The sequence below is a fragment of the Dipodomys ordii genome, unplaced genomic scaffold (assembly GCF_000151885.1).
Source record: "Dipodomys ordii isolate 6190 unplaced genomic scaffold, Dord_2.0 Scaffold14, whole genome shotgun sequence".
Taxonomy (NCBI): Eukaryota; Metazoa; Chordata; class Mammalia; order Rodentia; family Heteromyidae; genus Dipodomys; species Dipodomys ordii.
This window is the reverse complement of record NW_012267230.1, coordinates 9,707,040-9,732,892: the sequence shown is the minus strand read 5'-3', so window position 1 is coordinate 9,732,892 and position 25,853 is coordinate 9,707,040. Positions and strand designations below refer to the sequence as shown.

The 25,853-nt window shown below is 51.0% G+C and overlaps 1 protein-coding gene across 3 annotated transcripts in view; it reads right to left on the bottom strand.

Annotated features, from left to right (window-relative positions):
* Positions 1-2,837: 2,837 nt before the first annotated feature.
* Positions 2,838-25,853, bottom strand: part of Cpped1 (calcineurin-like phosphoesterase domain containing 1) — a 66,053-nt gene continuing 43,037 nt past the window's right edge. For all 3 annotated transcript variants that reach the window (XM_013011774.1, XM_013011775.1, XM_013011776.1), the window contains 2 exons: positions 13,588-14,010; positions 2,838-3,304 (listed from right to left, as the gene is read on the bottom strand). In XM_013011774.1, the coding sequence (XP_012867228.1) occupies positions 3,078-3,304; positions 13,588-14,010 (650 nt within the window). In that variant the 3' untranslated portion in view covers positions 2,838-3,077. The remainder of the gene's footprint in view (positions 3,305-13,587; positions 14,011-25,853) is intronic.

The following is a 25,853-nucleotide window of genomic DNA, read 5'->3' as shown; positions in this document are numbered from 1 at the left end:
CGTCGCTCTCCAGCAGTCTGTTTTCTAATCCAATGAATCCCTTGGAAAAGGGGAGAAAAGGGACACACTGGGGTGGGAAGTGTAAACAAAGCACACTAGTTGTTTTCGTGACCATAATGACGTATCTGAGGCTGGGCTGTAAAGAGAAGTTCATTTAGCTCCCGGTTCTGGGGCTTCCAGGCAGGTGTGGCCAGCAGCTTTGCTCCGTGAAGGCTCCATGGTGGACGGTGTCAGGATGGAGAAATCACACCACAAGCCAGGACACCAGAGTCCGGCTGGGGCCAGGCAGGAAGGAGTCATGCCCTGCTGAGACCTGGATCCTCTGCCAGCCCCTTCTAGGCCTGGCCACACCGGGGACCGAGTTACCAGCCCTGGGAGGTCCAGTTGTGTCCAGCGGTATTCCAGACCCATGCCGGAGTAAGGGTCAGTGCCCTCCAGCCGGGGACACAGCTCCATCAGCGTCACTTCCTGGACCTGGGCCCCGCCAGGGCTTCTCGGCCTCCGGATGGGACCACGACACCCAGCTGGCCCTGGTGCTGCCAACCGTCAGGCATAGGTGGTGGCGCGGTGCCCGCCTCTCAGCATGGGGAAGGATGTGCAGCACGGGGGAGGGCCCCATGCTCTGGATGCAGCCGATGCACCCTGGTCTTCCCATCCCCACCAAATGCTGGCGACCGGGAGCCACTTGAAACTCACAAAAGAGCCACTCACAACCACGGGGCTTGCTCTCACTCCTTTATTGCTTCTTACAGAACAAAGACTAAATCATCTTTTGTCATTTTATCAGTCATGGGGCTTGAATTCAGGACCTGGGCTCTGTCCCTGAGCTCCTCCACTCCAGGCTAGTGCTCTACCACTCTGGTTTACAACCCCACTTGTTTTCTGGTAGGTAGTTGGGAGATAAGAGTCTCATGGACTTTCCTGCCTGGGCTGGCTTTGAACCACGATATTCAGATCTTGGCTTCCTGAGCAGCTAGGATGACAGGTGTGAGGGCTTTTTTTTTTTCATTTTAAAAAGACCAAGGAGTCCTGGTGGATACATTAACAACAAATCATTATCCGGGGGCACAAGTTCATCTGCACATACATTTTCCAGCTTCATTGTGAGCCTCTTACCATCGTTTGCATTTGTGCATGTGCGTGTGTACGTATGCACAAGACAATACTTTGTGGCCTAAGATGATGGCAGCTAGGATATAGCTCAGTGGTAGAATGCTGGCCTACCATGTACAAGGACGTGGGTTCAATTCCCAGCACCATAAAACAAACTAAAAGGTGGGCATATTTGGGGGGTGTTTTGAATCAACCTGCATTAGACATTCTTTGGGAAAGGGACTGCCTTGGTTTCTTTTCCACTACCTTTTGTCCTTTTCTGCAGTACTGGGGTTTGCTCTCAGGGCTTTGGGCTTGCTATGCAGGCGTCTCCAGTCCTGTTTTCGGCTGGCTGTCTTTGGTAGGGTCTTGCTCCTTGTCTGGTGCTCCTGAGGAACTGTGATCCTCCTATTTTAGTTTCTTGTCATTGCTGGGCTGACAGGTGTGCCACCACCTCCTCCAGCCGAGACAGAGGGCCTCGGCCTTTTCTGCCTGGGTTGACCTGGAACTGTGGTTCTCCCATGTCAGCTTCACACGTAGCTTGGGATGCTGGGTGTACGTGTACACCACTGCACCTGGCTATGGGTTGAGCTAGGGGTCCCACAAACTTTTCTGCTGGGACTGGTGGGCCTTAAACAGAAATCCTCCCATTCTCAGCCTCCTTGAGCCAGGATTACAGCCTGAGCTACTGGTGCCCAGCTCCTATTTCTGTCACTTCTGATCATCCCCGCATCCTTCCAACCCAAGCGTCATGGTGCAGAGCACTTGCTGTGGAACAGGACAGCGTGGCTTTGGTCTTTCTCCCTAGTCACGGCTGTGGGTCACACCCACGAGACCACGGCAGCGCGGTGCCCAGCCAGCCGCCCGCTGCTTCATCCGATCTTCCACATCCAAACGCAAAACAACACTTCAGGACGGCACGCCGGCTGTGGGGAAAGTGAATTTCCTTGGGCCACATACCAATGAGCTCTGGTGTGTCACCACTCTAGAATAATTAGCTCTCCTCTTTGTTCCTTAGGAATTTAGCATATCCAATTATCTTCCTATTTAATTTCTCACAGTTTTGCTACACGAAGAGTTTTTAACAAGGGGGTTTTGTTTTTTCAGTGTAGTGGCTGTGGGTCATTTGTAAGCCGCCAGTGCTGGCAGGGGGGTCAGGACTCGTGGCTGTCAATGCTAGGAAACGTCCCCAGTTGCCGGGTCCAGTGCTGGACGGCTGGATGAGGGGGTCACATGGTCAGAAGGGCAGCAGCCCTGGCTCCTCGGAGGGGGTCGGGGGCCCTCAACACAGCGTAGGCCGGGCCCCGCTGCGCCGGCCTGGCCCCCAGCAATCCCGTGTGCTTGCTTTCTAGATGTCTGCACCATTCCATATATTTTCTGTAAGCAGAGACAGTTCAAAGGCTCATAACTGGGGGGGGGGTTCCATGAGAACCCCGTCTGTTACCTCCAGTCCTGACGTGTGCAGCTCCTTTTGCTTCTGTTCCTCCCCCTGCCCAGGACAGACGGGCTGGCTCCCGGTCACCGTGCGGGGCTGAGGGGAGATGGGCGGCTGGCAGGGCTGCTGCACGGAGCCACAACCACACGCAGCACAATCTCAAGAGTTTATTTGGAAGAACTGCAAGAGACGCACTCGATGTCAGGCTGCTACGGAGGCGGACAGCAGACCTGAATCATGGGCTGAGAGAACGCCCCCCCATCCCCAGGAGCGGAGGGGTTCCCCAAAAGATCAGGCAGTGAGTCTGAGGTTGGCACAGTTAAGGTATTTCCAGACCTTTCTCCTTATCACGGGTTAGGCAGTTTGATTTCGGATATAACTTAGGCCGTCATCTAGGATGAGAGCTGGCGCTGTGATTTATGCACAAGGGTACAAAAGCAGGCCTGCCTGGCCCGTGTCTCCTGGCGGCCGGGGGCTGTGGCGGCCGCTGGTCCGGGCAGGCCAAGCTCTGGGAGCAGCTGGTGCGGAGGAGCGAGGGGCCGGGCTGAGGTCACTCCCGCAGCAGCTCCAGGAGGTCGCCCCCGAGGCCCTTCTCGGTCAGCTCGTCTAAGCTGCAGTACCGGTGGATGATCTTCTCTGCTGTGACCACCACGATGCGGAGCCCGTGGGTGTCTGTGCCCAGCTGGCACCCGATGGCAGAGGACACCACCATGTCCAGGCTCTGGTAGGAGCCCCCCGCGTTCCTGTGGTAGTGGCCAGAGAACACGGCTTTGATACCTGCGGGGAAGGGGGAGAGACATGAGGGCCCGGGGCCTCCACGGAAGGCATGGGGGCCCCTGTGTGCGCGCTGTGAACGGCAACATGATACGCGACACAAGCAGCATCGGGGGTGGCAGAAAGGCAGCGCAGGGACTGCTCGATCGCTCCAGGACAGTTCACACATGCACCAGGCTGGTACTGGGTCTTGAACTAGGGTCTTGTGTTCTTACTTGGAAGAGAAGGAAAGAGGGAGGAATAGAGACAGGGAGGGAGGGAAGGAAGAAAGGAGAAAGGGAGAAAGAAATGAAAGAAGGGAGACAGAGGAAGGGAGGGAGGGAGGGAAGGAGGGAGGAAAATTAGGCAAGCAGGGGAAGAAAAGCGGAGAGGGAGAGCTAGGGAGAGAGGGGGAGGTAGAAAGGAGGGAAGAAAACCACCACAGAACAGATGATTCACGGCAGCTGATGGGGCTGAACGTTCAGACTCCTGGCCAAATGGTACTTCAGTAATCAGCCAGGCCAAAGACTTGAACAATGAAATCTGCTGCGGACTGTGAGTTGCCAGGAAGAAGCCAGCCGGACCCACTATGAGACAGCACTTCACACCCACTGGGGCCCCTAGGAAACACGGGGTTGGTAAGGGGCATCTACGGGGCTTTGGAGAGATTAGAGCCTGGCATAGGGCAGGGAGTGGAAGGCAACATGGGACAGCTGTTTGGAAAACACTGGCACTTCCCCCAAATGTGACTTGTACCTGCCAGCACCCAGAAACTTCAGTGTAGGTGAAACTTACGTGGGAGAGAGGAAGATGCTTATGTAAACACCTGCATGGGCGTGCTTATGGCCGCCCTCGGCGTTCACCATAGCCCAAAATCCCCACCTGCTGATCATGGAGGAACAAAGTGTGGTCTCCCTACACCATGGAATCATATTCAGGCACCAAAAGTAACAAAGTAACAAAGCACTGCTAATACCTACAGGACGGTGCAGAAGGCTGAGAAGTGTGAGGTCCTGCAAGGTCCAGGGGGAACAAGAAGTAGGCTGTCACTGGAGGCCGGGGCGTGGGGAAACCTGCCAGTCAGAGGGTTTCTTTGTGAAATGAGTAGAATGGTCTGTAAGTAGTGAGGGTGGTAACTTTCTGAATATATTAAAATTGCTTTGTATTTGTAAAAATGACAAATGTTATGGATTATATATAGCTCAATAAAAAATACAAGAACAATTTCTGGGAAGGAGAGGAGGCTTAAAAAAAATCTACATGGTACCAGGCACCAGTGGCTCACGCCTGTAATCCCAGCTACTCAAGAGGCTGAAATGTGAGGATTGTGGTTCAAAGCCAGCCGAGGAAGGAAAGTCTGTGAGACTCTTTATCTCCAATTAACCACCCAAAAGCCAGAAGTGGAGGTGTGGCTCAAGTGGTACAACATCAGCCTTGAGTGAAGACGCTCAGGGGCAGCCCAGGCTCTGCGTTCAAGCCCCAGGCCCGGGGCTGCGTGGTACGGCTTCAGGCGGGTGATGGCTGAGCGTGGCCTGCAGGTGGCTCAGGAGTGGGTGTTTATTACTGGTGTCCACCTTCCTGCGAGGGCCCACCCAGCAGCCAGTGCTGGCACTGGGCTCAGACCTGGGTTCCTAGAAACCGTTCTCTCAGGAAAGAAAAAGACTCAGGGGCCTTGGAGAAAGAGCGGGGTGGGCAAGGCTCGAGGTGAGACAGCACCCGGGGATGCCACGGGGCCACGGGCTCCGAGGCTGGCATCAGATGACACTTCATGTCACTCACGGGCACATGATGAAAACTCAGGAGTTGCTCCCCGAAGTTTCCACTTCAGGCTGCCACGTGGTCAGAGGCAAACTGCCAAGGAGGCATGATCCAGGCAGGGGAAGCCGTACGGCCACGCAGAGGCCGGGAGCCGCAGGCACTGCCATGCTAGGCCTTGAGGCTGGAAATGCTGGGCCGGGTGCCCTGCGCATCCTTGCCGGTCCCTCCAATCGTACGGCCCGGGGGGGGGGGGGGGGGGGGGGAGAGGGGGTGTGGACGTGACTGCTTGTTCTGGGCCCCGTGCCCTCTCTGTGACACCAGCCTTGCCTTGGGAGCTGGCAGGGCAGAGAGCACTTGGCATTGTTTGGTGGATGCTAAATGCTATCTATAAACGGGATTATTCTGGAATGAACACTGGGCAATTCTGACACAAGCTGGCAGCTGCTTGTCTATGCTGGAATCTCACGCCTCATGCGATGGCATTGGTGGAGATGGGCGCATTCGTGGCCACTGGTCAGTCACCACTTGGTGGGCTGGGACGGCAGCCTTCGCTCCTGACGGTGGCTTGCCATTTATCGTTAAGGTCCCAGCATAACATTTACCAGACGAGGATGCTTAACACAGCAGAGATCTGAGAAGAGGACAGACGTACACGGCTACTGTACAAGGGACCTCCCAGTCCCAGGGACAGGGACTGTCCCCACCGCCAGAATAGGATCCTGAATAGGGCACCGCTGGCCACGTGGCAGGTTTATAAGAGGATGTCCATGACAGGGCGAGGGTTGTCTCCAAAGCAGGAAGCCTGAGGGTGGAAATGGGGCTCAAGCAGGAGAGTGTCTGTCTAACAAGCACAAGACCCAGAGTTCAAACCCCACTAAGAAGAAAGGCATTCGGATGGTTAGGACCTCTGTCCTGGACTCCAGTGGTATGAGTGGGGTGAGTGGTGTGAGCGGGGTGAGCGGGGTGAGCGGGATGAGTGGGGCGCTGGCCGGGTCTGGTCACTGAAACTTCAGGGATATGGTGGGGGTGGGGTGGGGTGTGGGGTGGGGGTGCTGCTTCCTGGTGGGAACCAGATCAGAGGACACCTGGTGAGCAGCGGTGGTGGGACCTCCCTGGAAAGTGGGGTGCTGTGAGCCTCAATGTGCCCTCCTTGTGTGGCTGAGGGTAAGAGCCGGGGAGGAGGCAGAGGGACGTGCAGGAGGCTGGGTGCAGGGGAGCGCAGGGGCCGTCCAGCGCTGGAGCCCTCTCCTCCCCGCCCCTCCCAATCCTCCCCATGGGCCCAGGTCCTAGGGACTTTCTGTCAACAAGTGGCCCAAGAGGGTAAGAAACCCACATGGACCACACGGCTCGGGCCCCCACATGGGCACAGCCTTGCCCCACAGCCTGCAGCCCTGCAGACGCGGGTTTGGTTCTGTCTGGAGGACCTCTCAGCGTCTCAGCTCATCTGTAAGACGAACAGCAGTCCTCCCCACGCCCAGGCCCCACGGGCTCCCTCCACGGTAGGGCAGCTGCTGCACGCACCCCAAATTACGTCTAAAGTCCATGCTCTTGTTTGAGGAGACTTGTAAGAAGTTTCCCCTGGTCCTGACCCTGCATTAGCGCTGAAGGGGGGGGCACATCGATTCATGACTCGATAGGAATAAAGAATGCGTTCATGAATCATGCTTTCCCTGATGGCAGATTGATTCTGGTGGAGTTTTCAGGACTTGGGCAGAATTTCCATTCTGGCTGTTCGTCGGTCATCTGTGGCCGACATGCTTCTGTGGTTTCTTAATTGAGTGGTAACAGACAGATAGCTTTTGAGTTATGGACTGCCGTATGGAGATGACAAACTTCTTACATTACTGCCGGAAGGACAGAATTCCCCGCAGACAGGCAAATCTGCAGGGCATGGCTTCGTAGCTTAGCTTTGCATTTATTTCCCCCATGGCAGTAAGCCATGAAGATGCAGAAAACAATCAATCAGAAGGTTGGGACAAAATCTGTTCAATATCCTGATATCTGCAACTGGCTTCAAGTCTGTCAGGAAATCAGGATGCAAGTTCTGCCAAGGACAGTCTGCTATGCAAAGCTGTGGCCCTGGCGTTCCTGACAGACCTGGAATGAGGAAACACGCTGTAATTGGACAGCTGTCACTTTTATCCTGTGTAAATGTACGTTTATGAAAATTCCGTGCATCTTTATATCACCATCTAATCAGAGAGAAAATGGGGCTGGGAATCAAGCACACTCAATTTATCTGCCTCATCAGTAAAAAAAGAAATGTGACAGTTGCTATGCACCAGAATCTTACACCTGTCATCCCAGCTATGCAACAGGAGGCTAAGATCTAAGGATTGTGGTTTGAAGCCAGCACGGGCAGGAAAGTCTGTGAGACTCTTATCTCCAATTAACTCCCCAAAAAGCCAAAAGTGGAGCTGTGGGTAAAGTGATAGAATGCCAGCCTTGAGTAGAAAAGCTTAGGAGCAGTGCCAAACCCTAGGTTCAAGCCCCAGGACTGGTGCACACATGCCCGTGCGTGCATGCGTGTACACACACACACAGAGGGAATCCAGACAATAACTAATAGTAACTGCTTTCTGAAGCCCTGCAACCTGTAGCCTCGCTGCCCCCGACTCTGGCCATACTCAACTTTCAATTTATGTTTCCCATCTCTTGAGGAGCAGGACACTCACAGCCTCCATGGAGTGTGTGCTTCATTAAGTCACATCAATGTGAAATGTCCCCTCTGCAGGGGTGCGGCTGCCCGGCTGGTGGGCGAGGCTGGGTCTTGAGGCCCTGCGGCTAATGGATGAACCCTTTTGATGAATCCATCTGCATGATGCCATCGCCCACGGGGAGGGGTGAGCTGGCAGGAGGGGCCTGGCTAGAGGACGCAGGCCACTGGGGGCCAGGCCCTAGAGGCTACATCTTGCCCTGGCAACTTCCTGCCCACCATGTGGTGAGCAGCCTCTGCCTAGAATCCTGCCGCCATGATGGTCTGCCTCACCAGGAGCTCAGAATCCACTTAGCCAAGGACCACGGGCTTGAAACCTGGAACCCAATCCCTCCGTGCCTCTGAGCCTCCATTTCTCTGCTGAAGGTGGTTGGGCACAGCCCATCCACCTGCATGACTGTGAGGACTTAGTGGGAATCGGCCACGATCCCAGGGTCGCACGGCAGGAAGCTGTGTGTCACGTCCTCAATAATTACACTCCATTCCCATCTTTCTGATCAGATCTGCTTTTTCCTTCATTTGCACTAATTACAACTTTCTCGCTATTCATAATTTCCTCTTTATTTCTGAAAGAAGCTGGCAGGCTCGCAGGGGAGATGGAGTGCGGGGCACACATTAAGGGTTTAATCCAGAATGGACAATTTTCTAGCTTTCCATTACCCGCATTCCATGCCCTATCTTAAACACAGCTGCCAGGACAAGAGGCTCATTAAAAAGATTGTTTTGACGGACGGAATGCTCATGTATCAAATTGGAAATCCATCCAAAAATATTCAAGGGGGGTAGACAGGGGTGAAGGGGATGTTAAGGAAGAGCTGTGGCTTGGAGGAGGAGGAACACAGCCATTCCAACGCCAGCACCTTCCTTATGTAAGTCCATTTCTGTTTTAAAGACTAGGGAAAAGTCCAGAACAGCAATGAACCAGTTAATAAATGAGCAAAGGAGCTAAAAAGTGTCTTCTCAGGAGAAGAAAGAGTGGCCAAAGAACGCATAAGGAAATACTCAACATCCCAGGCCATAAAGAAAATGCGAATCAAGACAACACTGAGATTCCATTTCACCACCAGTAAGATTGGCCAGCACGGGGAATTCAAACAATAGCAAATGCTGGTAGATGTGGGGAAGGAATCTACTGCACTGCACTGGTACTGAACAACCACTCTGGAAGGTGGTTTGGAGGTTCCTCACAAGACTAGACACAGACCTTTCCTACGACCCAGCCATGGCACTCCTGGGCCGCTACCCAGAACGCCATACGCCAGGGTATGGTAAAGACACTTGTGCATCCATGTTCACTGCTGCACTATTCTCAGTAGCCAAGTTACAGAAACAGCCCAGATGCCCTAGGACAGGTGAGTAAAATGAGAAGGCGGTGCGGTGACACGGAAGCCATTTCCTGCTTACTTCCCACAGTCACGGTCTAGTTTTGTACTTGTGTGCTTTGTGTATTGCATGGTGGGCAGATGACTTTGAAATGAAGCCAAGTTAACAACTTAAGTTCTCACAAGGAGCGGGATGTTTTGCTTGAGCTGTGGGCTGAAGCCTCCTCAGCCCCCCAACTCCTGTTACCATTTCACCTCACGGTGAGGAATCAAGAGGATGGGTGTGTCATCAAGGGCGGCCATTGGGGTGGGACTTTTAGGATGGGCGGGGCCCCAAGCTGCTGGGTCTGAGGAGAGACTCAAGCCAGGACTCGGGACACCGCCAGCACACAATGTGGGGGCTGCACCAGTCCTCCACTCCCGCCGTGAGGACCTCCAGCCCAGCAATCCCTGGTTCAGTTACAGCAATGGAAAACCAACCAAGGTACTGGGGACACTGGGATCTTCCAAAGGAATCTCAGTGCTAATTTCAAAATGACACCAATTGCTATTTTTAAAACATGATCTAAAGAAGTGAGGATAAAATATTTTGATTGTAAATTGAGACACTGTGGTGTCAGGCCCAGGAGGCTCCTGCAGGTCTGAAATGTTGCAGTGAGAGTTTTTTTTTTTCAGTAACATTTTAATTTTGACTTTTAAAGTGAAGCACAGCTGCCGAGAAGGAGCCTCTGAGGCGAATTTGCTTTGCCGATCCTTCCTCTGGCCCTGGTGTCATTTGGTGCAGTTTGGTGAATGAGTCAATGCCAACTTAACTCGGGAATTAGTGGTGTGCATTCACACATGGCAGATTCTCAACTTACAAATATTTACCATCGGGACTTGATTTCCACTTTAATTAGCCCAACTGTGAAGGACACCTCCAAAGTGAGAAACAGGGCCCATCCCAGTACATCAGATGTAGCTCTGGCAATTGGTCTTTTATTTGATTTACAGGGAACAAGATAACAGACATCAAGTGGCTAAGGCATGATGTTTGATGGGAATGCAGTAAGGCACAAGGCGCATCCAACCTGGGAAAAAGCTTGGTGGAGGGCCAGCCAGGAAACAAAGAAGGTAAACTTTCCGGCACTGCTCTGGCTTTGGAAACTCTGGACTCGGAGAGGATTGTCTGTCAATTCTTTTTAGAAAGCCAGTTTGGAAAAGAAGCACCCAGAAGTTCTGAAAATGTACTTGATGCCAGGGTTGGGGGAGTTGGAGGGGGTGACTGCAAGATGATGGTGGCTGCCTACTGGACAGGCTTGCTAGAATCTGGAAAATCTGACAATGACATTATACAAAGGTTGTTTACCACACATTCAACAGCGAGATCTGTGCTTTAAAAAAGTCAAGTTTCATCATTAAGTTCCACTAGAACTGTCCATCTAATTTAATGGTCCCCAACTTTTAAGGCTGGTAGCCCCTAATCATAAAACCTTTAGAAAGAACACGTGTTATTATCTATCTGAAGAGCGCTGGGCTCACAGCAGTCTCTCCTCACTCCCACCTCAGGGGACAAGAGGACTCGTTTTTTAAACAGTCTTCAGAGCCTGGGCACTGTCCCAGAGCTTCTTGCTCAAGGCTAGAGTTCTACCACTTGAGCCACAACACCACTTCCAACATTTTTCTGGTCTATTGGAGATATGAGTCCCATGGACTTTCCTGCATCGGCTGGCTGGCTTTGAACTGTGACCCTTGGATTCCAGTCTCCTGAGTAGCTACGGTTACAAGTGTGAGCCACCAGCGCCTAGGAAAGGAATCAAGAGGATTTTGTCTACCCGCATTTTCTGTAATTTGCGTAATACACAACTTAAGAGCTGGCAAACTGAGGCAGGTCCTCAAGGCTAAGCTGCCTGTCCTGCTTGGCCCCGGAGGAAGCCGGCGTGCCGCGTGCAGATCCAGCTGAGGGCTGCTGTGGAGACTCAGTTCAGGCCCATGTACCTCTGGGCAGTCCTTAACTGAGAGCTTCCAAGTGCCGGCCTGGCGCCAGTGCTCCACACGGGATTGCTTTATGTGGCCTTACGAGGTCAGGACGGATGCCCTCATATTAACATTACTAGAGAGACAGTAAGACAGAAGGATGTTTAATCCACGTGGCTAGGGGACGCACTGAAGGGGAGAGGGGAGGGATGTACAGAGAAAGACGAGTGTCCCAGGGCTGAACACAGCTGCCCTGTGTCACCCTCCTGACTGCCTTCAGCTGTCTCCTGCCTGCACCACGACATACTTAAGACTGTCTGTAAACTGGTGAGCTACTTGTGCTTTTGCCAACCCATGCTGAAAGAAACATGAGACACCTTTTAAAGTGTCCCCACGGTCTTTCTCGTTCCATTTTGACCCCAGTCCCCCCAGTTGCACTGTGGGCTTCCGGTGTAGTGTGTGGCTCCCCAAGACAAGGCCTCCATTTGGGGCCAGGAAGCATGCTGTGGGCAGACGCCTCGATAAGGCAGGCCCCTTCCACAGCAGGGCCACCGGAAGCACTCAGGAATTAGACACAACAGGGTCCATGGAAGGCAAGAGTGCCATGCCTTCTTGAAGCCTGTGCTTAGAACGTTACAGCCTGCAGGCCCACCATCTGGTGTTGTGAATAAAGTTTTATTGGCATATAGTCATGCCCAGTTGTTCGTATATTGGCTCTGGTTCTGCAAGGGAAGATCTGAGCAGCTGCTACAGTCAGGATGGAAAAGCCCCAAATATTTCCTTTGCGGGAAAAGTCTGTTCCCCTGCACGAGGCAACGCCTTTCCTGTCTGAGACGCAGCTGGTCAACACCAGTCCATAGGTGGGGATGCTAACTGGTGAGCTGATACTGAACTGATACTGACTTATTAGGGGGTTATTAAGTGACAGTCTTGTTCAGGGCTGAGCTTATGACCACCAAGAAAACTGGAGGAGACACGGTACAACTCAGTCTGACACTAGAGGAGGATCAGATGATTTATTTATCTTACAAAGTGTAAGATAAACGCATCTAACCTTTGTGCTCTTTAAAACTGGAATTCTTGGCCCATAATCATGGGCCAGGATCCCCTCCCTCTCTCATTTTTTAAAACATAAATACTAGAGATGAAACCCTAATGCTGTGAAATTACCCATTAACTTTCGCAACAAAGATCAACTTGTTGGAATTTTTCATAATTGCTAAATTTGCTCCGAGCTCTTTAATACACAGTTCTAACCTCTACGTTGAAAATGGAAAAAAAGAAAAGGCATCAGGATCTCAAGGGAAATGCGGTCAGTTAAAGAGTTAGCCTTTTATTTTTTAAGATTGAGTTTTGAAATTACATGTATTAACTGGGTCACACATGAACCTTCCCCTAAAATGCGTCCTGAGGGATGGAGGCAATGCCCCGCTTCCTTCCACCAAGACTTCATTACCTTTCTTGCCTTTTGCCTCCAACTAGGAATCAGGTGAATTAAGGGGAAAACCAATTTTGACATCCTTTGGATGTGATGAAATTGATAATCCTCAGGCAGAACAAAAGGCGACGGAAAGTGACAGGTGCCACTTCATGTCTGTGTATCTGTCCAGGCCTGATGTCTGTTTATTTGTACCAGTTATTGACAACATTCTTGTAACATGAAGGTTTTTTAAAAATTATTTTTTATTGTTTTCTTACTGAGCTTCAAAAGCAGAAGCAGGAAGCCTCCGTTTCTAGGGAAACCTGAGCTTGGAGGTTTTGTTTTTGGGTCACAGTGCACAGCCCCAGAGGCGGGGTGGCCGTGGCTCAGTGACTGTCCTTCCTCCCCGCCGACCTCGTCCTCGGGGTAAAGTCACGCGGAGCAGGGAGGTGGCTGCTGGCGCTCATTATTAAATCATTTATTCATCCCACACAATGATTCAGAATTATTCATAAACTCCCTGGGAGGAAGCAGGGTTTCACCTCCATGGTGGTTTGGGGAGGGATGTGGTCTTTTAAAGGGTATTTTATAACAACACAATTATCGTAATTAAAAGCTACCCCGATCATCGGATGAGCTTCTGACATATTTCTGAGAACTGGCATTTTAGCACAAGGAGATAAATGAGACGGAAATAGTATTAAGGGATAATAAATAATGGTGCTGTGGGGGGAGAGGGTTCGCGGCAACATTAAACACCATCTGCCATCGTCACCCCCAGTTTTATCACGGTCTTCAAACTAATGAATTTTACAAAATATTGCTTGAACTTCTGGCTTTCCAAAATGAGTCTGAGCTCTACTGCTGTGACCCTCGCCACCCCCACATGCATCGTGAGCAGGGGGTGCACACAGCTCCCAGGCCCCTGGCAGCCTGCCTGCCCCTACCCCCTAACCCAACAGGGCACACCGCCTGCAGATCTGCCCTCGTCCCCCTCAAATCTGGTGTTGCCAACACTGCCCCAGCCCTGTTCTGTGTCTGAAGGTCATTAAGGAAAGGGCCTGGGGTGGCCTGCCACAAAAGCTACCTGCCATGGCCTGAACACTCTCCCCCCCCCCCCCAGGGCCCGCGCTACCTGCTCCGGTGAGCTTGTCGGCCAGCTCCTTGCGCACGGCCTTGGTGAGGTTGAAGTAGTCGTCATCCTCGTCGATGCTCCGCAGGAAGAGTGGGATGTGCTGGAAGACAATGGCATGCTGGCACTGGCGCTCTCGGGCGATGCCCAGCTGCTGCTCCAGCCAGCGGTCCTGGGCCAGCTTCAGCGCGGGGCACCGGGACGCGTCGTGCAGGAACTGGGAGTTGAGCACCAGGAAGAGCACGCCCCCAACCCAGAAGCTGAAGTAGTCATCACCCCAAGTCTGGCGGAACTCCGCCACCGTCTCCGCCGTGGGCACGTTGCCCACATCGTGGTTGCCGCTGACCAGGACCAGCGGGATCTCCCGGTCCACCGCCCCCAGCACGCGCTGCAGGTCCTCCGTCTGCTGCTTCCGCCAAGGCGTCCCTGGAAGGGTGAGAGGACGCCCGGACAAAGGTAAACGGGGAGACCACGAGGAAGGGCAAGCGAGGGCACTCAGAGACGGCCAACAGCATACTGAAGACTGAATCCAGAGCCCTCAGGGTGGCGAACAACCCATCTACCACTTGATCCATGCCCCTAGCCTTCTTTTTGTGTGTGTGCTAGTACCAGGGCTTGAACTCAGGGTCTGGCTACTGTCTAAGCTTTTTTAATTCAAGGTTGGTGCTCTACCATTTGAGCCACAGCACCAATTCAGGCTTTTTGGTGGTCAACTTGAGATAAGAGTGTCATGGACTTTCCTGCCCAGGCTGTCTTTGAACTCTGAATCAGAGCTCAACCTTCTGAGCAGCTAGCATTGTATGTGTGAGCCACCCATGCCTGTTCCCCAAGCCTTTTTGTATTTTGTTGGCCCCTGTCTCCCAGTGGCTGAGATTATAGGCATGTACCACCATACCCAAGTGCCTGTCTACCCTCTAAACTCCCCCTCCCCCCATTCCTCCCCAGGACCCTGGAAGCTGAGTGTCCACAAGGTTGCTGCTGAGTGCTGGTGTGGCATTCTTGCTGATATAAACACCAGTGAAGCTTAACTTCTAGTTTCATTTCAAAGAACACTAAGTACAGATGGCTGCCACTTTCCCCAGCTCGCTGTGGTGCAGACACTCCTGTGGCGCAAGCTCCCGATGTTGGAAATGAGTCCCATGATGATGCTATATACAGTCTTACCATCCATGGGGTCTCACAAACTACACCAGTCCCTTAGGGGAGAAATCCTTAGAAGCCAACCAGCTGGACCAACAAGGCATATGCATCTTACCAAGTGCCCCTGGCACCGGAAGAGGCGTTTACATCCCGTGGACAGCCTACTGGGAGCAGGGGTCTCAGCAGTCAGCGCTCAACACACCTCTCTCCTGCTCCGCCCCACCCCCAACCCCCATCCCATAAGATTCAGAATGGAAATGATTACTTAGCCAGAGAGCTAGAAAATGTGTGGGTGACCAGATCCCTCCTCCTTTAGACTGTGGGCTTTCACACTTCCTGTAAGGACGCACTAAAGCTTTAATAACTGGATCTCAAAATGACCAATTCAATTCCACATCTGTTTTTGGCAGCCTTCTGTGAAGCTAGTCAACAAGCACTGAGCTGGTGGCCAGGAGTGAGGTCCACTCGCCTCTAAACCAACCGTGTGTCCACTGTGGGTCAAGCAAGCTACAGATGTGCACACGTCTCCCTGGTGTCATTACACACTGCTGAGGAAACCGAGGCAGGGCAGGGCCGTGTGTCCACACCACCTAAGCCCCGAGGAGCGTGGGTAGAATCACATGGGTGAAGAGGAACAGGCCCACTAAACCACCAGAACTATCATAGATCTGAGGAAAGGCTGGGTGACTAGGGTTGAAAATAACTTATTTTCCATTCACCATAACCAGAAAGGAGGGAGCCAAATGAATCCTGGCACAGAGCTGAAACATGTTCGAGATAAGCACGTTGCTCTGGTTTGGGTATTACGCATCATACACGAGTCAACATATCACCTTGCACTCCATGAATGTGTGCAATCATTTTATGTTGATTGAAAACAAAAAATAAAGCAAAAAAAAAAAAGAAGACCTTATGAAGGAACTGTATCTAGGAAAGCCCACAATTCATACATAAAACAGCAGGTGTGCAATTATCACCAGTAGAACCCAGGAAAGAGAAAGAAAACACACCAAACTTCAGAAATGACACCTTTGAGGACCCTGCTGTTGGGGAGCTGCTCTTCACAGCCCCCACACCAGGCGGAGCTGGGGAGAGCGCATTCCCTAGCTCCTGTCCCCGCCCACCCCAGCGGCACCCCCTGAGGCTGCCTTCACAGCCCACCTCTATTCTTGCCTCTGGGCCTTGGATGTAGATCCACGCTTGAGAGGCACCAGGCCAACTGATTTTCTTTTAGTACATTATTAGATGCCTAAAAACTCAGGGATCCAACATTCCATTCAAATGTTCTCATCTATAATTTCAATGAAAAAATAAAAGAGAGGTCGAGCTCTGTAGCTGCTGCAGGAAGCTCCCACGTGAACTTTAAAAGGCTTACAGATGTCCATGTATTGCGGCGCAGAGGATCTGCCATTCTTGCTACTCTTGAGACTGCGGCACAGTTTTGAGCATTCCAACATTCAGAACGTCTAACTCTGCGTAATTATGGGGGAGACCTTTAATCTCTTTCCTCCCTCCCTCCCCTTCCCTTCTTTCTTTCCCCAAGGGTAGGTACTATTTTTCACTGAAGAGCAAAAGGAAGTCTGGAGGTATGGATCAGGGAGTAGAGCTCTTGCTTAATAAGTGCAGGACCCTAAATTCAAACCCCAGAATCACTGAAGAGAAAAGGAAAAAGTCTTTTATTTTTTAAAGGGGTGCATTTTGCCTGAGGATCCTAGGGCTCTAAGAAAATCCAGGAGGCCACTCTGGGGCTGCATTCCACCCCTGGGTCTCGGGGAGCAGGGGCCTTGCGTGGGGCAGAGGGCCGGCAGAGGCGCCTAGGGGAGCTGAGGCCTGCTCTCCCCACCTGGAGAGAAGCAGGCCTGCCTGGCACAGGGGACCAGGAAGCGTTCCTGGTAGTAGTGCTGGCACTGTGCCTACAGGTAGCCTCTGCCTCATAGCTGGAATGTGCTGGCCCCGATCCGAGCTGACCTGAGTGGCTGACCTGTGGGCTGAGTTACCTGATCCTCTCTGAGGCTTCTCCGGTTCCTTGGGGTTGTGAACAGCCTGGTGGTTGAGGCCTTGACCTGAGGAACCACCTCCTAGGCATGGCCCTGCCTAAGGCTCCTCAGTCTCCTTCCTTCCTGTTCCCACTGCCTGGGGAGGTCAGCCCTCCCCCGTGCACGGCTCCAAGGCCCACACTCACTATAAACGCCACTGCTCACGCCCACCGGGCTCCGGTGTGAGGGGCAGGGATTCAACCCATGGTCTAGTCTACAGCACAGCCTCTCCTTACAAGTCCTGCTTCAAAGGAAGGTTCTAGCTCCATGGAGATGTCTCTTGACTGCTCTGATCTGCCACAGCTCCGTGCACTAACTGAGGCGCTGGAGGCTGGCTGGAGACTCGGAAGGAGACATCTGCACAGTCATCAGCATCTGTTTCCTCACTTTGTAGGGATGCTGCCTCTAGGGGAATCACAGGTCTCCCCCAAACTGGTCTAGGAACACGGAGCCCATTTGCCGTGAGCCTCCTCAATGTTAGACGAGGTTCCCTCACACGGTGCTCCTGGCGCTTTCTCCATGTCTCCAGTGGTGTCCAGTGAGATCTGGGCTTGGTCCCTGGGCTCTGTCTCTCATGAGCTGTGTGCCAGGGGTTTGCACCTCGGTTCCTCTGGTGGTAACCATAGGATTCAAACCAAGATGATGTAGAATTTGATACAATGTCTGAAAAAACACTGACTTTCTTCTCTCTTCCTCCACGCCACCCCCAGCCAGATCAAATTAATTTTCCATTTCTTTCTTCTTAAAATCAGTAGCCCATTGTGTGGGCACCACAATCAATAAATCATTTCTAAAGGCAGGAAAACGTTCCCCAGGAGAGAAATAATTTTCAGTTGTGCATTTAAAAGAGTAAATGCTAGATGACAACAAGCCAACGTTAATGAAAATGTCTGCGCCACGTTTAACAAGCCCTCACCTGTGCGCATGAGCAGCTCCTGAGAGTCAGAATCTCGCTCACCCCTCAGAATCAGCACAGAGCTTGCTACATCTCAGCACAGCTTCCTAACATAGCCCTAGGCTAGCAGCAAGTGCACAGGAACAAAGCCTACAGCCAGATCTCAGCAGAGCAAATGGCACGTGCAGATCTAGCCTAAGTCTCAAATAGGGCTTTGTACTTCACAGCAAGGGGAGGGGGGGGAAGCAGGGGAAGAAGGGAGAAGATTCTGAACCATGACAAGCAATGAATGACTGAGGAGAAGGGCAACTTCAGGGAGGCCTTCAAGAAGGGGTGAGGCACTTGTGAGAGGCGGAAGCGGAAGCCCGGATGGGGCTCACAGGCACTGTAGAAAGCTGCAACGTGTTTTAAAACATGAACACAAGCCTGATGACACGAGATAAAGCCAAGAGGTGACAAGGCAATTTCATAACTACAAAGGGAAAATACTTAGTTCATCATTTATTTATTTATTTATTTGCGTCCGGTCGTGGGGCCTGAACTCTGGGCCTGGGCGCTGTCCCTCAGCTCTTCAGCTCAAGGCTAGCACTCTACCACTTGAGCCACAGCACCACTTCTGGCTTTTTTCTTTTTTGCTTATGTGGTGCTGAGGAATCGAACCCAGGGCCTCAGGCATGCAAGGCAAGCGCTCTACCACTGAACCACCTTCCCAGCCCAGTTCATCATTTATTGACTCTGAATTTTAACATCAGTGAATGTCAAGAAGTGTAATGGCTTAAGTGGGGCGCCGGTGGCTCACACCTATCATCCCAGTTACTCAGGAGGCTGAGAGCTGAAATTATGGTTCAAAGCCAGCCTGGGCAGGAAAGTCTGTGAGACTCCTATCTCCAATGAACCACCAGAAAACCAGAAGTGGCGCTGTGGCTCAAGTGGTAGAGCACTTGCCTTGAGCTGAAGAGCCAAGACCCAGAGTTCAAGCCCCAGGACTAACAAAAGAAAAAATAAAAGAAGAAAGAAATGGGACGGCTTATTTCTGTTAACATCCAGTCGGGCAGAGATGATTGTCTCCAAGTATAGTCTGATAAAATCTCTTCACAAAAAAGGAAGAGACATCAGCATCCTTAGCCTAATGAGAAACATCCATGAGAAATACACATGGAACGTGATGGTCCGAGACTGACTGCTCTCCCTCAAAGACCAGAACCTGCAGGGAGGCGGCCTGCCTACTCCCACTGACATCTCACTGCACATCCTAGACAGGGCGCAGCCTGGGGGAGAAGAAAGAAGCCTATTTTCAGAATGATAAGACTGCCTCCAGGGCCGGGTACCGTTGGCTCATGCCTGTCATCCTACCTACTCAGGAGGCTGAGATCTAAGGATCACGGTTCAAAGCCAGCTTGGGCAGGAAAGACCCTGAGACTCTTATCTCCCAATAAACCACTCAGAAAACCAGAAGTGGCTCAAGTGGTAGAGCACTAGCCTTGAGCTGAAGAGCACAGGGGCAGCGCCCAGGCCCAGAGTTCAAGCCCCAGGACCAACCAAAAAAAAAAAAAAAGACTGTCTCCAAAGAAAATCCTGAAAACCTTCCAGAAACAAAATCCTGCTCCTAGCACTGACAAGGAAAACTAGGTAGGATGCAAGGCCAGTATGCGAACAAAGGTCAACTGCACTTCCCAATGAAGAGCTGGGCGTAGCGAGGACTTGAGAGGCATCTGGGGAGAAGGGATGGCTGGAACACGTGTTATGCCACCTATGTGAAGCAAGGGAGAACTCAAAATTCATGGGGAGGCCACTGAACAGCTGGGAGTTTGGTCATGCTGGAGAAAAGCCTGAGAGAAATAAAAGAGAGGTAGACATCAAGTTTTTTTCTTCCATTTTTTAAAATACAAAATTTGGTGTGTTGACACAGGACCAAAACAAAAAGGCAAATGGAGGGTCTCATGAAAATTTAAACTGTGGGGTCTCAAGCACATTTCCACTGTGAACTTGTTGAAAGTACACTGAATTCATCTATGGACTTTCCACTATGAAACTCCTTTATACTATTAATGTTTGATAATACACTTCAACATTTTAAATTAAAAAAATAAGAGGACACTATCAAGAAAGAAGAATGAAGACCACGAGGTGGAAGCCCTGCCCTCCTAAGAAGAGGGGAGGACGGACAGGTGTTCAGTGATCTGCCCTGCGTGTTCTGCTCAGGGAACTCAACCCCCAGCTGAATGGGACAGATCAGTGTGTGTGTGTGCATGTGCGTGTGCATGTGGTGTGTGTGTGTGTGTATGTGTGTGTGATAGAGAGAGACAGAGAGACAGAGAGAGAATCGGGTCTGTGCATTCTAGAAGCCACATCTGGGCCACACACAGGTGGGTAGATGATGAGACAGGGCTAAAATGCTTGTACCAGGTGATGTGTTACCAAAGTCAAGATTCCCAGCACCGGCCCTGCATGTACATGCAGCAAGGGGTTCCGCTCTACAGGGAGGGTGGAGACACAATAGTCAATCACGGCTCTCCTTAAGTGGCAAAAAAATCACACCACAACCATCAGAACTCATGTCAGAGATCAATTAGGAAATAGCAGCTCAAATGTCAGCCCTCTCACCCTCCTCAGTGACCCTGGACACCACTGATAACCTCAGGTTACGAAATGTAAACACTGCTCACAGAAGCATCGGCTTTAGAGAAAATCTGGACTGCCTCCAACATGAGTTCTCAGGGAACCGACGGTGCGCTCTTACTATAGAGTAAGAAATGAATGTTTAAAAGGATGAAGTAAAGCCAGCGGCCAGTGGCTCATGCCTGTAATTCTAATTACTCAGAAGGCCAAAACCTAGAGAATTGAGGTTCAAAGCTAACATGGCCAGAAAAGTCCCAGAAACTCCATCTCCAGTTAGCCAGCAAGAAGCCAGGAGGGTGGTGTGGTTCAAGTGGTAGAGTACCAGCTGAGAGCAAGAAAGTTAAGCAAGTGAGAGGGTCTGAGTTCAAACCATGGTGCCAGGAAAAAAAAAAAACAGGAATAAAAAAAATCAAGGCCTGGGAAGGTGGCTCAGTGGTAGAGCGCTTGCCTTGCATGCATGAGGCCCTGGGTTCGATTCCTCAGCACCACATAAGAAAAAAGAAAAAAGAGCCGGAAGTGGCACTATGGCTCTAATGGTAGAGCGCTAGCCTTGAGCTGAAGAGCTGAGGGACAGCGCCCAGGCCCAGAGGTCAGTCCTCATGACTGGATGACCCCCCCCCCAAAAAAAAGAAATCAATAAGCTAGAGATAGAAATGTCTAGAAAAACATGGGAAGCTATTAAGAGTGATTATTCACAGAGGACAAAACATTTCAGCTTCCTGTAAACTCTGAGTGCTTTCTGAGCACAAATCACTCTTATAATCAGAGAAATAATCAAGACATCAAAAAAAATCACAGATCTACTAAAATTAGCTCATTAGGTAAACAGCTGTATGGGAACAAACGTAATTTTAATGGAACAAATATAAAGCAAATGCCAAGGCTGATGCTTAAGACCAGTTCTTTCTGCTCAGTGAAAGAAATGGAGAAAACACCAGAAAGACAGTTAAACACACACACACACACACATACACCCTAAAACTCTTACAATCACAATGAGTAAATTCAATTAAAAATATATATAACAAGATTGTGGTCAGAACAGATTGTGCTCCGAGGGTTGTGTTTTAGAGCAGATGACTGCCACAGCCAACACAAAGTGGCCAAGGACTAAGCCCAACGGTAGAGCATATACAGGACGTGTACCAGGCCCTGGCTTCCATCCCCAGCACAGGCGAGAGGGGAGAGAGAGGAAGAAGGGACAGAAACAGAGATAGGCTAACCGAGTCTACGTGGAATCTATGACTAGTATTAGGTGTCTACTATTCTGAGATCTAGGTGAAATCCAGGATCAAGGAACAGAGTTTTAGCCCAGATATGATTACCAGTGTAAGTATGAGGTGCCTGCTTAACTTTGAACTTCGGATCACTTTGTTTAGTTTTAAGTGTATTCCACACACTCTTGATGTTCCTGTATTAAAAAAAATACTTTTATTATTTTTAAACAGTCATACAAAGGAGTTGCTATTCACCCAAAGCAGTATTCGTAAACCACCTTGGTCAATGTCAACCCTTTCAACACTGTTCCTGTATTTTTACTGTACTGAGCTGGGCGTCACCTGGGTTAATGAGCCTAATCCCAGAGCAAGGCTGACCCAGCCTGACTCCTATGGCTGTGCTAAGGGGCACTGAGTACTGACCAAGGAATGGAAAAGGGCCTTCTTGGTGGTTCCAATGACAAACCCAAGATGAACACTCAAGGTGGGAGCTGCAGTTCAACCCGTGAATACATGAGAGTTAGGTCTGCCTCTAAACAGCTGGCCAACCACACTTTCCCTCACGTTTCCAATTACTGACACTGCAATTATTGGTGAGGGCCAGTGGAAAGAAGCACTGGCTGGGCTGTAAATAGTTTCCTTTTGTGGAAACTGGAAAATAAACAATACATACCAAAGAGAAAAAAAGGCACAAACAAGATGTTTTCTAAATTGTAGTCAATTTGCATGAGCATATTTGGGCTGGAGAGAGGACAAGGGGAGTGAGGAACAGAATTTAAGGAGCCTCCCCCAACCCCGAGGTTTGTGCAGGTGCTGAGCCTGAATATGCGCAATCCTGAAAGGAAGAGCCTCCTCAAATCCTGTTCCCTGGGCACCTCACGCCTACCTCTAGCCCCCAAGTTCCTCAGCACAAAAGAACTGGGATGGATGGTCTAGGTCCGGGGAAAGAAGCAAGGTCAATGCAGCATAAAGGGCAGGAACAAGATCAATACAGTGCAAATAATTCACTACCACCTATATATACATAATAGAATAAAACACACACATACACAAAGAGTAAACACACATATGCGCACACCCTCTGTGCAAGGTGCCTAGAAAGAAAATAGGCGCTCTCTGTTGCCACAGGGAGGGAGCGGGGTTGGGAAAAAACCTGACATTTTTTTTGTTCCTTCTACATTTTAGTTCATGTAATCAAATCCCTCTCTATTAAACCTATAAGAAAAACTATGAAAACAAAAGATCAGGAGAAAGACATTACAAGCATGCTTAGGAATGACGAGGAAAGGTGTGTGCATCAGTGTGGAGAAGGTGGACCTCCACTGCCTGCTCACACACAGGACCTGATACATGTCCCCACAGGAGAAACTAAACACACATAGGCGTGTTAACCACACCATGCGTGCGTGTGCACATACAGGCACATGCGTACATGTGCTGTGACCACACCATTACTGACTTAGTGACCTGCTATGGCCCTGGACCAGGAGGGAGCATGCACGGCTTTGCACAGCTGGGCTTCCTCAGGGAACGTGTGCATGTCTGCTTTGGGACTTCGTGAGGATGAGAGCGGAGTGGGACCAGGGCCTTCCGCATCTGCAGCATGGTCTTCTGGAGAGAAGCAGCCTTTGCCCTAGAGACAGATGGATGGCAGCTCGCCTCCCTTCTTCGCTCTTAGCTGTTACCGAGAGCAGACCTTGCCTGCGGCTGGTTATAGCTCAGCTGCTAGTCCCGCCCGGGACCTGTGTACCCCAGTCTCAGCTGAGGGCTTTCTTTCGTTTTCTGTGCCTTTGAGAGGAACATGAGTTCTTGAATTCTTACAAGTTCTATGAAAAATAACCAACTATAGGTTGTGATTAGGACAAAACCCCATGCCCACTTGCTCACTCCCTGCAGCCCCCAGTCTGTGGGGCACAGAGGAGGAAGAGGGACTGTGGGTGGCCGGATGGCTTGCTCACCCCTGGGAATCCAGCCAGGTTTCAGGAGGAACGATAAACCCCTGTGTGGAGATGAACACTTAGCCACCAGGCTTTCCACAGGACTTTAATGTGCTACAATTCATAGGTGCGGCTTCATTTCCACACAGGTCCACACTGCAGCCATTTCTTTCCAGATTAGAGCTGTGACTTCTGAAGAGATGATCATGATTCCCTTAATGTCTGTGTCAACAAGGAACAGAGGCAGACCCCCCAGAAACAGCATGCCGATGCTGGCCAAGTGCAGACCTCCTCAGTAACACACAATCTGTCATCCTCTCTGGGGAGGAGGAAGGGAGCTGCTACAAAATGTACCCCTACAGGAAAAAGCAGCAATCCCCCTGGGTTTTTCTCCCTCCTAACCAGCCCCGCCAGACAGCCGGGTGCACACAGAGCCAGCATCCCCTGGCAAACTACTGCTAAACAGCCATGCATCAACCAGGAATTGGTGGCTGATGCCTGGCAATCCTAGATACTCAGGAAGCTGAGATCTGAGGATTATGGTTGGAAATCAGCCTGAGCAGAAAAGTCCATGAGACCCATCTTCAATTAACCACCAAAAAGCCAAAGACAGCTTGTGGCTCAAGAGGCTCAAGGGGGATGTCTACACAATGGATACCACAAATAGGTTTCAACAGTGTTATGAATCCATTTATGGATGCACTAAGAAGCTGTTTTGTTGTTTTCCCCTTCAATGAGAACAAGTAGCCAATGTATGCTAAGGCAGACAGAGAAGAAAGGATGCAGTTCAGTTAACCAAAGTAAGACCTCTGTAATCCCTATTCCCAGTGGCACAGGACCTCCAATGAGACCTGTGGAGGACACTCACCCTTTCCTGGAAATGTGAAAGTGAAACCAGCAGCAGGCTACTTTAGTAAGTGGAGGAAGGTGATTCAGGCGGAGGCAGAGCACGCTTTCCTGCTTAGAACAAGGAGCTGGGAAAGGCACAGCGGATCAATATGGCCTGCAAGGAGGAAGCGGGAGCAGTTATCGGAAACCAAATGATTTTTCCAGCTGGGCCGAGGAAGGATGGGAGGATTTCCCCCTCTCCTGCACCAGTCCTCTCCCGCCAGCCTCTCCTCAGCTGGTCCTTCAGGGAGGGTAGGCGTCCACTCCATCCGAGCAGGAATGATGCAAGTAACGATCCTGAGCAAGTGGCCGTCTCGTGCTTTGGACCATGCGCAACTTGGCCTCTTGCCAGGAGCATTTGTTTACTCCATGAGTGTCCACACAGAGGGTTTTAGACGCTGCTGAAAGGTGTCTAGTTTATCATTCAGATAGCCATTCTAGCTGGCAGCCAGGGGAACCAGCAGAGCCTGGCCATCCCATCTGCCCAGGGCTTGTAAGGCAGCTCATCAGGCTGCCAGAGAGGCTGTGATGCCAAGGCCACTCCTGTGTTTCCACACCAGAGGCTACATTTCTGGTGGGCACAGTGGGGGTCCCTGCTCAGGAGAGGAGTGCGCTCTTGCCAGGGGTGCAGTGGGGCAGGAGGGATGGTCCTAGAAGGTGATGAGCAGAGATGTGACCATCTTGGCATTGGGAGAAGCAAGTGTGTGTATGTGTGTGTGTTTGTGTGTGTGTGTGTGTACGCGCGTGTGCGCGCACATGTACGTGCATAACATCAATTATATATCACTCTGAGGTCAACTGTGCCCCTAGCCCTCCTAAATGGAGAATATGGCGTTGGGGCAGGGAGTGAACAGCGAGGCACCAGCTGGGACATCACACGGTTATCCACTGGGAAATTCCAGGGTTGGGGGGCGGGGGGAGAGCATCCAAACATGTTTAGACTTGTGATTGCTCAGCTTAAAAAGTCGACATAGAAGTGTACTCAGAGTTCTGTGAACTCAGGGAAGCACACTGAACATAAAGAATTTTCCAAACCAAGCCTTTAATTTGTGCCATTATTAATCATGCATCTGATAAAGACATGGAACGGGAATTATCTTGTCATTTTGTTGGCCATGCAGAACACGGAAACAGTCTCTGGGGTAGCCAAAGGCTGAGAGCACAAACCTCCCGCTTTTATAAAGCCATTATGCAGAAATGGCTCAGAGGAACACAAGGGCAATTCTGTTTCCCGGAACGCAGAGAACTGAGTGCCACCCCGGAACACCGTGAGGCTTCCGGCAAAGATGGCGGATGGCATCCTAGCTCTGCTCCGTAAAGACAGCCCCCACCCACCCCAAGACAAAGACGCAGGGGACGGAAGTCAGCCACAGAATTCGGAAAGCAGAAAGCAGATGGGCCCAGCTGGCCAGAGAAGCCACTGGCATTGGATTGGCACAACCACTCTGAGAATTCTCTGGTGGTATTTGCCAAAGACTCAGGAATCCTGCTCCTCTAAACAGACCCAAGCAACGAGTGCATGGGACTAGATGACAGA